Source organism: Stylophora pistillata, chromosome 10 (genome assembly GCF_964205215.1).
Source record: "Stylophora pistillata chromosome 10, jaStyPist1.2, whole genome shotgun sequence".
Classification (NCBI taxonomy): domain Eukaryota; kingdom Metazoa; phylum Cnidaria; class Anthozoa; order Scleractinia; family Pocilloporidae; genus Stylophora; species Stylophora pistillata.
In genome coordinates, this window is record NC_142528.1 from 24,258,752 (window position 1) to 24,274,191 (window position 15,440).

A 15,440-nucleotide genomic window follows, 5' to 3' on the forward strand; every position below is an offset into this window, starting at 1 on the left:
TGCGATACTAGTGCAGCGCTCTACCAATTGAGCTAACAAGCCAACTGGGAGAAGGCCGTTAAGTTGATTCGTAATAAACCCGTGAAAGTGATAAATCAGATACAATGAAATATATGAAGTTCATATATTTTGAACTGTGGTATTAGATACGTATGATGCACGATCCTCGCAATAGATAGCGCTATTTAAGCAATAGCTCAATTGGTAGAGCGCTGCACTAGTATCGCAGAGGTCAGTGGCTCGAATCCCGTACAGGCCTGATTTTTTTCAGGTCTGATTTTCGCTATTGCTTAAATAGCGCTATCTACTGCGAGGATCGTGCATCATACGTATCTAATACCGCAGTTCAAAATATATGAACTTCATATATTTCATTGTATCTGATTTATCACTTTCACGGGTTTATTACGAATCAACTTAACGGCCTTCTCCCAGTTGGCTTGTTAGCTCAATTGGTAGAGCGCTGCACTAGAATCGCAGAGGTCAGTGGTTCGAATCCCGTACAGGCCTGATTTTTTTCAGGTCTGATTTTCGCTATTGCTTAAATAGCGCTGTCTACTGCGAGGATCGTGCATCATACGTATCTAATACCGCAGTTCAAAATATATGAACTTCATATATTTCATTGTATCTGAGATACTGTTTATAATACGCTACAAACGCATAAAAATATGCACACAGCGTTCGCGGTAGACCCACACTAAAAGATGTCGCGCGTTTTTGGAACGGGATAGTCCGCGAACCTTATGAGAGCTCTTTATGAGCGAACATTTCATCGAGAGTGAACCTTTCATCGGGAAAAAAACTCTATCATCTGAGCTTTCTAATGTTAATCGATAGAAGCATAAACGAAAATCTCATCGTATATGTAGACGTGATCGTGAACCAAGCAGGCACAAAAAACAAAGTTTCTTTCCAACAGAAAGCCGGAGTGAACGCAAGTATGCGTCTGGTCTAAATTTCATCCTAGAAGCATGGGCTTTAACGACCAAAGAAACTAGAGAGGGTTTGGGAACCAGGTTAGACTAGCAATGATGGCGGACGGCGAGTCAGCAGGAACAGAACAGACGGGTAACAGTTTTTAATCTTGCTCTAGATCACCATGCATTTTAAAGAAATTTTTTTAGAAAACATTTATGTATCCTTATATTTTTGAAAGGTGGCAGCAAGAAAAGAAACTACAGGAAAGACAAACGTAAGTCAATAGTTTTTCATGCACGTGCATTGCAGCTTCAAAGCATTCACCAGCATTCACGCTTCGATTAACCTAAAACAAACTTATGAGACAGAAAATTTCTCGTGTAGGATTTGACCCAAATCATCTTTAATTTGATAAGACGTCTTGTAAGTTGTAAAAACGTGATCGTTAAGTGTTTGCAGCTTCAATAGTTTTTGTGGTGTCATTGATTCTTCGATCAATCATCTGATGCATATTTTTGTTGATCTTTTCGTTCCATGTTTTCTTAGCCTGGGATCACGAGGGAATTGACCATTGGAAAATCGAACCATTCTCAAATGAAGACAATCCTCATGGCATGATAGAGGAGAGTTCGTTCGCAACTTTATTTCCTAAATATAGAGAAAAATACCTGCGGGAGTTCTGGCCTTTGGTGGAAAAGAAGTTGAAGGAATCTGTAAGTTTACTAATATGCTCAAGACACACATTTAAACAATGAGCTTTCGGTGCTAAATAAATTGTCAGTCTTGCTCTGATGGGGTTCACTGGTGACCTATTTAAAATTGTCAGGGCTAAACACATGTAGTTGGGACAGCTATGGAAAATAATTTATGGACAACCATGTCAGTTGAATGCGTATTGTGGTTGCCCTCTCTTAAACACAAAGGCGCGCTATATAAGGAAGTCTTCCCTGGGAAGACCTAGGCTCATTTGTCTCTCACCGTTGACGTGTGCGGATCAAATTTAAATGCTGGTAGACGAACAAAAGGAGCTAATGAAATATCTATTGTTTACTTCCACCAGCAAGGTGGCAATGAGGAAACGTGCGAACCACCTACTTCGATCTCAAATTTACTGCCACAGATAAAGACAGTTTCCATTGGAGAAAGGAAATACGAATCTCAAAAATTCTTGAATTGTGATGAAAACATAAAACAATTTTGAGGACGCCTGCTGTTCACTGCTTTGGAGTACCTGTAGCTCAAGCTGACTTGACTCTAAGAGTTCTACATCACACGACGGTTGATTGACAAATGGTCCAGTGGGACCTAAGGCTCCTTTTATAGCGTGCCTTCGTGTTTAAGCCTTTGATCATTATGAATGACTAGCATCTAATTTCTCTTTACAATATCACCCCTGAATCACACTTTTTAAGGTCATGAGAATAAATGAAATGATCACCAACTAAAGAAGCTCTTCATTGTTAAACAAATTCTCTTTGTCAGTATCTCAGGAAATGTATAGAGAATGGTATGGAGAACACATGAATGCATACTGATATCAACAAAAACCAATACTCAGATTCAAATTTGATTTGAAATCTCTAGACCAAGAACTACTTTGTGGATATGCTACCACTAATTTTCATACAGTCTATAATTAATTAATTTATTTCATTTCATTTCAGGGGTTAAAGTGTCAGCTTGATGTTATAGAAGGAAGCATGACAGTAAGTACAACACGGAAGACTTGGGATCCTTATATCATCATCAAAGCCAGAGATATGATCAAACTTATGGCAAGAAGTGTTCCATTTGAGCAGGTGTGTGATCTCAGTTGGGATACTAATATTTTAATCATCACATGGTATAAAAGAATTATTAGAAAGTGAAAGAGAAAGTGAAAGAGAAAGTGAAAGTGAATGATTCGATACCTTAATAGCAGCATAGGCTGAATTGCTAAGGTCTACAGCATTACTAAGGTTGAGATTGGACGTCAGCATTATCGGGCGCCTCTGGCGGCTGCTTTAGTCCATGTAACAACCTCACCTTTTTCCCCCACACATCCCACCCCAGCGGAGGACATCCATCACACAGTAATCTCATGTGTGGGAAATTAACGTCTCCTACCCCTAACCCTGCAGGAGACGGGACCTCCATTTTATTCGTCCTTATCCGAGAAGACTAGAATATCTATCCATTTCATTTATGTTATAGAAAGGTAGCAAATTCTCCTCAGTTATTTTTAAGACCATGAGTATTGGTCCGGCCGGGGCTTGAACCCTCGACCTCCCACACAACACAATCTGGCGCTCTAACCAATTGAGCTAACCAGGAGACATTAGACTGGTTTAAACCCTCTGACCACTAAGAGTGACCAGCGACTAATTTCTCCTTACTTTATTACCCCTGAGTCAAACATCAAGGTCTTAAACATAACTGAAATGATCACCAACTAAAGAAGCTATTGATTGTTAAACAAATTCTCCTTCTGAATGTCAACCTGTGGGTAAAGGTAAAGAGTCCGATCCTCCAAAGCGTTGGCCAACGCATCAGCTGATACACTACCAATGCACCACCAACACACTACAGATGCGTTGGTAAGATCAACCAACACATTGGTCAATGCATTGGCCGACACACCACTGATGCACCACCAACACACCACCAACACATCTTGTACACTAGAGGGATAAACTGTGGCCAACGTGTTGGCTGACAGTCAACTGACAGTCAGCTGACAGTCATTTAACAGTCATTTGACAGTCAGCAGTTGGCCAATGCATCGGTAGGATTGGATTCTTTACCTTTACCAATCTGTGCGGAGTTCCCACTAGTTTTGATAGTTAAGGGTCCTTGGGACCACCAGTTCCAAAAAGTTGGGGGTCCTTTTAGCTTTTTAGGGGTCTCCTTCCTTTTACTAATAAAAATAATTATGATTTTACAATTTCTAACAGAGAGGCAAAAGCCAAGACCAGATGTTAACGCAATTAATGGAGCCGTAATTTTGGATTAAAGTGTGCTCATGTTTCTTAACACCAACCATTTTTTCACTTGGGTATCATCCCCCAGATCTGTATCACTTTCAGGTTTCCTCTTTCAAATATCGAATATGTTGAGTAAACCCTTAGAGTAGACATGCCCTTGACCATGACAGAATGGCAGGTCAAAGGACCTGCCATGATGATCACAGTGATTCTTGGGTAGGACCCACCAGACCCTACTAACTAGTTGAAACTTTTTTCCTGCGTCCCGAGGACGCACATTGGCAAAAACTGTGCATCATTTTCATTTTTTGTGCATATAAGATGCACACCTGTGCATTAATGGGATCTCTGCTGTGTAAGTTAGAGTTTTTGAGATAAAGATTTAATCTTTTTTTTTTTCAGGCTCAGCGTGTTTTAGAAGATGATGTTGCATGTGACATCATTAAGATAGGATCTCTTGTTCGTAACCGAGAAAGGTTTGTGAAGAGAAGACAAAGGCTGCTAGGTCCAAATGGAGCTACATTAAAGGTCAGTGAGAGGTTTTTTTCAGCCAGTTACAGGGTTTTTAAAAATCGAGTTTCCAGATGGGATTTGAACCCACGACCCTCCGTGATCTAGTCGGATGCTCTAACCACTGAGCTACAGGAGACTCTATGGTGAGCAAGGGTCAATTAGTGGGTATTGACTGGAACCGCATCATGCGGCTACACAGCCAAACATCAGCTAGCGCATAGAAGCTCACTAACAGCATCACGCTGTCACATTAAAGCATCACATGCATTAAAGCATCACATGCAGCCAACCAGCCTCCAAAGTGAGCATGTAAAGATGAAATAAACAATTTTTAAAAATCGAGTTTCCAGATGGGATTTGAACCCAATTTAAAAATTGTTTATTTCATCTTTACATGCTCACTTTGGAGGCTGGTTGGCTGCATGTGATGCTTTAATGCATGTGATGCTTTAATGTGACAGCGTGATGCTGTTAGTGAGCTTCTATGCGCTAGCTGATGTTTGGCTGTGTAGCCGCGTGATGCGGTTCCAGTCAATACCCACTAATTGACCCTTGCTCACCATAGAGTCTCCTGTAGCTCAGTGGTTAGAGCATCCGACTAGATCACGGAGGGTCGTGGGTTCAAATCCCATCTGGAAACTCGATTTTTAAAAATTGTTTATTTCATCTTTAGTTACAGGGTTGTCACTAGAAAATGTAATAGGTGTCTGATCTGAATGAAGTAGGCGGCTGTGCAACACACCCCTCTTGGGGGATCTGGGAGCATGTCCTCCTGGAAAGATTTGAAATTTGAAACTTTCTGAGATGCGTTTTCCAGCATTCTGGGGCATGTTTGAGTAGCATTTTTAGACACTGATGTTAAATTCAATTTCCTGTTTTTCGCTATAAAAACCCTCTGGACGAAAGCTTCACGCAAGGTTTGCAAAATCACGGAACACTTCGCCTTTATTTTTTAATATTAGGATTGTCTGAGGGGTTTAATGACAAGTATTCCAAAAGGTCCATATTTGGTGAGCATTTCTAACATTGCAAAATCCTAAAAAAAACCAACAATCTTGCAGCAACTTTGATGGCCATGTGTATGGTTGGAACGACATTTCAAATTGGAGAACTTTGCGTGTCTGTCGAAATCGTAAACAAAAGAACAAAATTTTCCTTCAAAATTGTTGTCATGTCCCTGTCGGATGATGTAAATTATGTGTTCTATTCTGCGATTCTACAAAAGCAGTTTAAGTCTGTCTGTCCCGAACTAGAAAGAACATCTTCCTATGAGAAGTTAAATTATTTAACGGTACATGTTTACGACAAAGGAAAATCTTCCTGCCTTTGAAATCTTAAGAGTGGAATGGACACAACTTTCAGCAAGGTGAAAAAGATCTTTATAGACACTTCGTTCTCCAACCCTCTGAAACCTCTTTTGAAAGTATGTAGTGGATCAGCGATAATTTGCCACAGTGACTGTATTTTAACAATTGAGGCCAGTTTATCTGTGGTATTAAATGCTTCAGGAGCTTCATAATTATAATATTTGACAGCGATCGAAACTACCTCTTATCTTGGTGGCTCTCTTTTTCGCTAAATTTTGTCTTCTTCGATTGACTTGACAAGCAATCGTGAAGAGATCGCTTTCTTCGCTGGCCATCATTTTCAATTTTCGAAGCATCAATGCACATGTGAATTGTGATGGTTTCGTGCTTCGTGACGGTCACACATTTATATTACTCAAGTAAACTGTCAACACCACTTATAGCTTTTGCACTGACAGTAGTTCGTGTACAGGTTTTTAGTTTTTCTTTCTTCCATAACATCAGATATAATTATACAAGAGAATGATCACCACAGTAAGCCTCAGATTTCCAAAAAAAAGACTTCTTGGGAAGACAAATCTCAATATTACAAAATTTCTGGTCACAAAGTAGGCAGCGTAAAATGGCCTGACAGCCAGCGGGTTTCCACCGCCTACCGGCTCCTAATGACAACACTGCAGTTATCTGTTACAAACCAATCTGGGAACTGTATCTTGAAAAGTGCCTCATTAATTTTGCCATTTGTAATAATTATTCATTTCAATCTTCTCCATCTTTACCTTCATTTTTTCTCTTGAATGACCATGATTGCCTGTTTTGATTTTCTTTTATTAGTTAACCTATTTACCAAATAAATTATATTTTGATTTATAGTCTCATTTTAAAGGATTCACATGTAAAATAAAATATTTGTCTTCTGAAGGCTCTTGAATTACTCACACAATGTTATATCATGGTACAAGGCAATACTGTGGCATCACTTGGTCCATACAAAGGACTTAAACAGGTAAAAGAATTTTCCTAGTTGATAATGAATTAAAATAATTATTAATTTTTTTGTCTCATTTTTGAAGTTTAAAAGTTTCTGAGTTTGTGTATAAGAATGGAGTACCTTTTTGTTTTGAAAAATTTAATAGGGTACAGACTTGAATTACATTCAATTTGAGTTTCGCCCTGTAACTCCCAAGATCTGTTTGTTACTTCTCCCCTCCATCTGTCACACATTTCTTTGTAAATTAACAAGGAGAATTAAGTGTTAGATCAAGATACAACTTCTACCTGATAAGGTTGAGTATTCTCATAACCTTTTGCTGGATAGTGCATGGGTATTATAGGGAGAAGTTACATGTTAATCACTTCTGGTGTTTAATTTCAATCTGGACAATCTTGATCCCTTTTCTGTCTATACCCTAAAGGTTGGAAGAGATGGTGCTAGTGGTCTAATGGTTACATGAGGGCCCCAGATTGAGAGAATGCAGGTGTTTATTGACCCTTCAATCCCTAACATGTAATTTCTCCTTACTACGTCACCCCTGAATCACACGTTCAGGTCGTGAGAATAGAAGATTGATCACCAACCAAAAAAGTTCTCCATTGTTAAACAAATTCTCCTTGGCAGCGCATTAAGAAATGTAGAGAGGACAGTATGGAGAATATATGTACTGATCTTAAGGTGTAAAGGGTTGAATAAGCAGGACTGGACTGGAATCCCATCCAAGAGAGGTCTCAATACCTCTTGTTGTTGTATGCTTCTGTCAAAAACTAGGATAAAAAAAATAAAATCACAGGACAATCTGTTTCTTAAAATTTATACAACTGTAATTGTGAAGTGGTGATGTTTATTTTTCATTAGGTTCGTAAAGTGGTGGAAGACACAATGAAGAACATACATCCGATTTATAACATCAAGGTGTGTGCAAATTAATTTTGTCTGAAATGTTTTAAATGCTGGATGGGTGCTACATGTTCACAGGACTAAGGATTGAGAATTAAGAATACAGGACTTTCCAAGCTCTCAAGGAAACTATGTCACATTTTAATGAACAGTTTGTCACAATGATGTCCCTTTAAACCTAAACTGGCCCTTTTCTCTCCTCGTAGACACTAATGATAAAGAGAGAGTTAGCCAAAGATCCAGAGTTGAAAAATGAATCTTGGGACAGATTTTTGCCCAAGTTTAGACAGACCACTGCAAAGAAGGTTAAGAAAGCCAAGTTTAAGAAGAAGGAATATACTCCATTCCCTCCGCCTCAAACAGAGAGCAAGGTAACACAAATAATTTTACTTCAAATCATGCTTACTAAGAGGTTGCTTCCCTATACATGACCTTGTATCATGTCTGGGGAAGTATCATGGTTAAAAAACTTTTTATGGAGATTCAGGGGCATAGCAGGAAGTTTTGTATTACAGAGTATTACTTTTTCTTATCAGGGACCCCTCCCTTCCTTCTTTAATTTGGCCTGCTCTAAGACAGAAGAATTTGGATTTAGTTAGGAATGTTAATGAGGGAGACGCTGTGGGCAAAGCATTAAGGGTTAGCAGTGAACTGTGGGTTGAAAGTTCTGGGTTTGGGATATGGGTACCTTTCCCTAAAAGTCTTGGTAACTTTATGAACCCAAAGTGAAATTTTCAGATCAATTATAAGGAGATAAAGTTCAGAGTTTAGCTCAGGAACCAATTTGTTTTGTCTTATTTCTTAATCTTTTTATTTTTTCACATTTCAAAACTGTCAATAATTTGAATGAAACATGGAAAACAATAAATAATGTTTTAGGTACAGTTTATGTGTTATTTACTTGCATTAGCTTGTTTTCTGTCTCAAACTATTTGTTCTTGCCGTCTTTGAGATCGAATCGAGCTTTACAGCCATTTTGAGTGCTAAGGCCATGGATGCAAATTTGTGTCGAATGTGGGAATCTGGACACAACTTTATTGGATCTGCCATGTTGCAAATCCATATTTGCATCAAAATTATTGTTTATGAGGTTCTGGTAGCTTGGCATTGAATTATGCAGAGTTCTTTAATTATGGTAAACGAGAGGGAAATAAAATAAGTGCATAATTGTCAACGTTTTTAAGGTCATCGTGCAATTTCAGCAACTCTTTACTTGTCCTAGTTGCCATTAACAAAAATGTTCAATATTTGAGATATCGTAACTTGTGGGCTTGGATACCAAACTTTATAATTTGGTTAGTAAAAAAGATGTCTACTAACCCGAAGGGTTAGTGATCCAAAAATTAAATTCGAGCCCTGGCTCCGTAGGCTAACAGGTTACTGGTTAGGTCAGTTTGCTATGTTCTTGGGCAAGACCTTTTTTCACACATTGCCTCCTTGACCCAAGAATGTAGATGGGTACCTGTGAACTACCAAGGAAGTTTGACAAAATATTGGGAGATGACCTGTACAGAACCACTAGCATTCCATCTCCTTGCTTCATGCAACAAAGATTGAGCTGAGTTTTGGCAGCTTGTACATGTCAGACCCTTGGCTGATTTTAGGGTAGATTTTACCTTTACCTTAGAAGCATACCAAAGATTATTTTTGATGTTTTTAGAGGGAAAGTATTTATGAAAGTGCACTTTTTTTTAGAACATTGAGGTAACTTTTGACTAATTGATGAGACAAGCATATGGGAAAAGCAAAATAATAATTCCAGTTGGTTTAAGTTGGTTTATCATTAATTGACACATTGACTTGCTCTGATGATCTGTTTTTTCCTTTTAGATTGATAAACAGTTAGCCAGTGGTGAATATTTTCTACAAGAAAAAGAAAGGAGACTGAAAGCTCAGCAGGAAAAGAAGGTACAGAGTACATCTGAATAATGATAGTTCCTACATGTACAGTTCTTCAATCTTAATTAATTAATAATAATAATAATAATAATAATAATAATAATAATATGCATAAACTTCAATCTTTTACTCTCAATTCTGGATCACATGGTTACATTTGAGTCTCCACTTGCTCTCACTTCTCCACAATAGCCCACAGGCAGCCCAAGCTCTCTTTGAGAACCACACAAGGAACACAATTTGCATATCGATTTATAAGGATTTGTATGGGATTTTCTACAAGATAGCCATAGAGATAGTTAAAAGTGAAAATATCAAATAAAAATGGCTTACCTTATTCCATACGTGTGTTGCTTGCTCCTGGTGTCATTATTTTACCAATTTCACTTGATTTAAGCGGTTTTTTTAAATCCTGGTTTTCTCTTCTTAAAGAGAAGACAAGGCCGAACACTTCTGTCCAGACAGCCTCCCGAACGAAGGGGGTACTAGACCTCAACTTGTCAACAAAACTTCTTGTAAAACCCGGGGTCCCCTCAAGTTTAGTACCCCCGCGAGTCTTGGTTTGCCAACATGACGAGGTTACCAAGCCAATTTCAACGGTCATTGTGTCGTGTTTAAAAAGTACTCAGATGTCTACAAATGTTTTAACGTTTCACTGAGGACATGAAGAGCCGCCTGGCATCGATTGCAGGGCTGAGATTGTGCGGCTAGAGAATTGAAATGAAAGGTCAACCTATCCCCTTGAATTCTGCGGTAGATTTGTGGCCGTGGGTACATTTTAGCTTGGAATTTTTTACTTCGTTCGGGAGGCTGTCTGGACAGAAGTGTTCGGCCTTGTCTTCTCTTTAAGAAGAGAAAACCAGGATTAAAAAAAAACCGATTAAATCAAGTGAAATCGGTAAAATAACGACACCAGGGGCAAGCAATACACGTATGGAATAAGGTAAGTCATTTTTATTTGATATTTTCACTTTTAACTATCTCTATGGCTATCTTGTAGAAAATCCCATACAAATCCTTATAAATCGATATGCAAATTGTGTTCCTTGTGTGGTTCTCAAAGAGAGCTTGGGCTGCCTGTGAATAGCCAGCTCTCCATGACAAATAGAGGATATTATATGGCCACGCGGGGATACGAATTTTATCTTCTCCTGCTGAAAGTATCTCTCACTCGTTCGCTGTGCTCACTCGTGAGAGATACTTTCAGCAGGAGAAGATAAAATTCGTATCCCCAAGCGGCCATGTAATGTTCTGTTTATTATATAGATACTGATGAAATTTCCACATAAAAGACAAATTTTTTATTCATTTTTGAAACAGCAATTGGGTAATTATGTTGGTAACCATGGCCACACCAATATCCTCACACGTGAAAGATAAAAAATAGTATCTTCACTGTACACAGTGAAGATATGATTATTTAGTAAAAGGAGAAATCCTGGTATTTCATCAGTATCTATATAATAACAGTATATACCACACTGAGTAGTGCTTTTCGCATATGCTGATTGGCTGGTTTGAGAGCAACTAGCCAGTTCTGTTCACCTCTGAGCAGCTAACGAGACAAAATCATGCATCAACAGTTTGATTTACAATATTATTATTATTTGGTAAATTGACAAAAATAAATGAATTTCTTTGGTTTCTTTGTGGTATATACTGAAACATTTATTCACCTCAGTGTCAGTTAATATCTACCAATATTCACCTCCACTTTGAAAGATAACTGTGAGCTTAAGATTGTTTTGACTTCTGGAATGACTTCTCACCAACAACCTTTCATTCTCAACATCTAAATTGCAATTCCATTCACTGTCTTCCATACTTTTCCTGTAATTTGAGAATTTGCTGTTAAATCGACCAATATTTCCCAGTTGATATTTTTTCCCATCGCCTTTTTCTCAAGAAATGTATCGATGTTATGATGAAATATTTCCTACTGGTCACTCCTAGAGGTGATGATGGTTAATCGCTGACAGACAAACAGTTTTTCTATCAAAATACATTGCCAATTGCACAAGCTAAAACACTTGTTGACTTTATTTCACTATAGAGAAAATAATGTTTCAAAAACTTGAGGCATACTCTGGGCGAGCTGCACAGGCTGAAAATTTCATGAAAGCGCTTGTTGACTCTAACTCACTAAAGAGAAAATAATGTTTCCAAAACTTGAAGCATACTCTGAGCAAGCTGTACAAGCTGAAAATTTCATGAAAGTGCTTGTTGATTTTATCTCACTAAAGAGGAAATAATGTCTCCAAAACTGGAGGCATGCTTAGTGCAAGCTGATGCATTCACTGTCTTTTGTTGTTGTTGTTGTTGTTGACCATTTTCTACTGTGACCTTTATCTTAAGTTTCCCTTACGTGATGAATTTCAATCAGGTTCACTTTCTATATGGCATACATTTAATGGAAAATCAGGGTTCTCATTAAGTGCTGGCCGCCAGCTCAAGAACCGGCTGCTTCGATTTCTGAGCCACCTACTTTTCTTGACATAATTTATGTGTGAGTTGTAAAGAGTAATGAAAATAAATTGGTGTAAACTGTCTGCTTCATGAAGCAAGCCATCTGCTCTATAAATTAATGAGAACCCTGAAAATAGAAAACATTAATTTTATAATTAACTTTGGAAGAAAAAGGTTTGTTGTTACTTCTTACCCTTGTAATTGTTACTTCTCTGCAATAGCCTAATTTCTTTTCTGTCTCAAGGGTGACTTTTGTAGGTAGATTTTACTTTTGTTGGTTGTTAGAATTTTAAATCAATCCTTATTCCATTTTTCATCAACAGAACCGTCAAGTGGCTGCCGAAGAAAAGCGTAAAGCTCAGAGAGAGCAGGCATTTATTCCACCAGTTGAGGAAAAACCTAATAAAGAAATTAAGAAGAAAGGTTGGATCTTCAGGCTGTACATGTACATTAGAACCCAGACCTAGAAATATAGACAGGTTTAGCCTGCAAGCAGGCCCTCAAGACCTCAGGGACTCTGTAAATGAGCTTAATATTCCACTACCGCGCACTAATTAATACAGAAAAAGCTTTAGCTATAATGGTGCCACATTATGGAACAGTCTACCACGCGATATAAGGAACACAGAGTCTCTGGGGTTATTTAAACGCAAGATCAATGACATTCTTTGAGTCTAACGCATGGCATTCACGGAAAACAGCTTTAGTGTTATAGTTTGTAGTTTTAATTTTAAATATCTTAGCGTATGTGATATGTATTTTTATAGGCTGATGAATCGATCGTGTTTAAATAAAGATTAAATAAATAAATAAATAAATAAATACAAGTCAAGGAGAGGTCTGCCGGGGGTCTAATAATCTCATTATTTGTGCCGTACCCCCTAGCCAGACCTCTCACTACCCTGCATGCAGGCATCTCCCATTCCCTCTGTTGCATGTGGACAAGGAACAAAAGAAATAAGGAGACATTTGCAAGCAGGTTAACATCTTGCTGGCTTGCCATACTCAAGGACTCAGACTTTCTCTTAGGTAAAGAAATGCTTGTATTGCGGCAGTCATAATGAGAGCCTGTCTGCAAGCTAAGACAAGTTTCTCATTTTGAAATCGTAAGTTAAAATATCCCCTCTTTTTGTCCCAAACAAATTGACTTTTGATAGTCTTGCTGTATGTTTATTTTGTAACTTTTTCAACCTAACTAGTCATCACTCATTGACAGTGGTCTTAATAATAGACTTCCACTGAAGAAAAAAAGTAACTACTAGTATTATTGGTCTGTCTATTTTTCCTTAAAAAGGTTTTTCTGTTTTTTAAATCACGATTTGATTGCAAAGTTCAATGCTAGAACATTATTGAAATACAGAGAAACTTCTGAAAACTTATAAACTGTTCAAAAAATATTTTGATGACATTTTGAGGTTGCTTCATGTCATTATCAAGTCTCATGATAGTCTCAAGTGGAAATACATGAAGTACTGTAATGAAAACAATGGAGGTAAATCCAATGTTTTTGTCCCTCTGGGTAAAATTCCCAAAGGTGAAGTAACACTTTAAGCGTTAAGTAAAAAGTTTGGCGCAAAGTGAGTCACTCTTCAAGTAATTAAACAGCCAAACTTTGTGGTACAATTTTTTAAGCTAATCAATGATTTCCTTTTTGATAAATCCATATGTCCTGATTTATTGATGAAATCCTGATTGCAGAAAATGACAACAGAGTGGATGTGGAGGCTTTCAAAAAGAAGATAAAGAATTCACAGGTGAGATGATTACAATTATATATAGATACAACTATTTTCACAGAATTCTATCAGCTATTTTGCATCATCACGTGGTGCAAAATCACTGGACAGTTATCACGAAATAACCCCTGTCGAAAAGATACTAAGTCATTCAAAAAAAAAAAACAGGGTAAAAGTTTCACCTTTTCATCATTATTACTTTACTTGGATGAAAAACAAACTTGTTTTGTGGAGTCCAGTGCTAGCAGATAAAAAAGGTGATCTCAAATGCTGCCTTATATTAGATAGGACAAAAAATTCAACAAAATTTGCTGTCAACGTGTGCTGCAAAAATTATTGGGAGGGTTATAAATAAATAAACCCCCTTCTGGCTTGCTGGTATGTTGGCTGATAATGTCCTTGGGTTAGACATCAAAATTTTACATTTGCCCTTGAAGCTTCTCTTCTCTGCCAAATATTTATTTTTTGGACAATCTTTCAGCTGCAGACATTATCAGCCCACATACTATCCACTCAAAGGGGTTTATTTGCTAAATAGTTATGTTTAAAATGTTGTGTATGATAAACAAATTCAAATTCATAATAGTTACATCTGTGTGAATGTTGTCACTTCATTATAAATTGCAGTTGTTTAACTCGTAAACAGGAGTTGAGCATTTGTATGATATAACCTTTTGAGCATACCGAGGCTGTGCTCTAAGAAAAATTGAAGGGAGCCCAGTGCTCTGAAACTGTGAAATCCAGGGTGCCCAGCATATGCTTTTTATGAAAAAGCTAAGATTCCTGAGTCACCCAAGAGCAAAACTAAGGCGTCAGGGGCCACTAGGTGCTGCTAGACCACAGCCCTGCATACAATTGCCTGTGTATAATTTTAATATTTTCTTTTCATCTCTCTTGACTTTTTTCATGACAGAAAAGAAAAGTTGCTGAGCCAAGCAAAACAGTAGCTCCTACAAAAAGGAAAAAGGTCAAAGGCTAATAATTCAAGGAAAGGGACATGCATGAAGTCCTCTGGCCCCAAGAAGGGTGCTGTAGCCTACTATGGTGTGTGAGGCATTTTCCCTCAAACGACTTGGCAGTCAAGGTCATCTCTTTAACATTTGAGAAGAATGTGACAACTTGCAAATTCCATAGTGTTCATGTCATGGGATAAGAGGCTGTGTGATGAGGACCAAAGACAATGTTCTACATGACTGTTCAGTTTTACTGAATTCAATGCACTGTCTTTATTCTTTTATTTTAGATGAAATGCAATCCTTCCTCTTCAGTTCCATTTTGTTACAGCATTGTAACTTTTTTGTAAATGTTGTATGTGTTGTAGTTCAATTTTATACTTGGTTCAAATTTTATTTTCCTTTGTTCTCGGTCATGTTAATGTATGATAATGAGTTTGAAACAAAGGAAAATAAAATTTGAACCAAGGATAAAATTGAACTACAACATATGCTATCAAGATGAGTGGAGACCATAAATTGGTAGCTTTACAATAAGTAGAATGGATGTAACAGCAGTTTAATGTAGAGTTTATGAGGACCTTTCATTTTTTAAGTGATTACTTCATTTAATTTGTAACTTACTGGAACAAACAGAAACTATTTGTTGTCTTGAATTCAAGACTGTGGCAATGAGCAGGTATTATGAAATCATGTTCAAATAAATTTCTTTAACTTCTGTATTTTTTTTTTTACCTTTAACTGGTAGTTTAATCTTCAAATGCAGAGGCAAAGGTGTAAAGAGTAAC

At 37.6% G+C, this 15,440-nt stretch overlaps 1 protein-coding gene across 1 annotated transcript; it reads left to right on the top strand.

The window, feature by feature from the left end:
- Window positions 1-997: 997 nt before the first annotated feature.
- Window positions 998-15,374, top strand: LOC111321462 (KRR1 small subunit processome component homolog). The gene is made up of 12 exons (XM_088734666.1): window positions 998-1,071; window positions 1,160-1,195; window positions 1,468-1,634; window positions 2,586-2,720; window positions 4,287-4,412; window positions 6,627-6,710; window positions 7,557-7,613; window positions 7,805-7,969; window positions 9,429-9,506; window positions 12,287-12,386; window positions 13,662-13,717; window positions 14,613-15,374. Exons 1-12 carry the CDS (start codon window positions 1,032-1,034, stop codon window positions 14,676-14,678), a joined length of 1,110 nt encoding a protein of 369 aa, XP_088590792.1. The 5' UTR covers window positions 998-1,031; the 3' UTR covers window positions 14,679-15,374.
- The last annotated feature ends 66 nt before the right edge of the window (window positions 15,375-15,440 follow it).

What these genes read in the sequence shown, in the direction of transcription:
- LOC111321462 (XM_088734666.1), top strand. Translation starts at nt 1,032, where the DNA reads ATGATGGCGGACGGCGAGTCAGCAGGAACAGAACAGACGG. An exon ending in AAACTACAGGAAAGACAAAC is followed by an intron (nt 1,196 to 1,467) that starts GTAAGTCAATAG and finishes ATGTTTTCTTAG; the next exon opens with CCTGGGATCACGAGGGAATT. An exon ending in CGCCTCAAACAGAGAGCAAG is followed by an intron (nt 7,970 to 9,428) that starts GTAACACAAATA and finishes TTTTCCTTTTAG; the next exon opens with ATTGATAAACAGTTAGCCAG.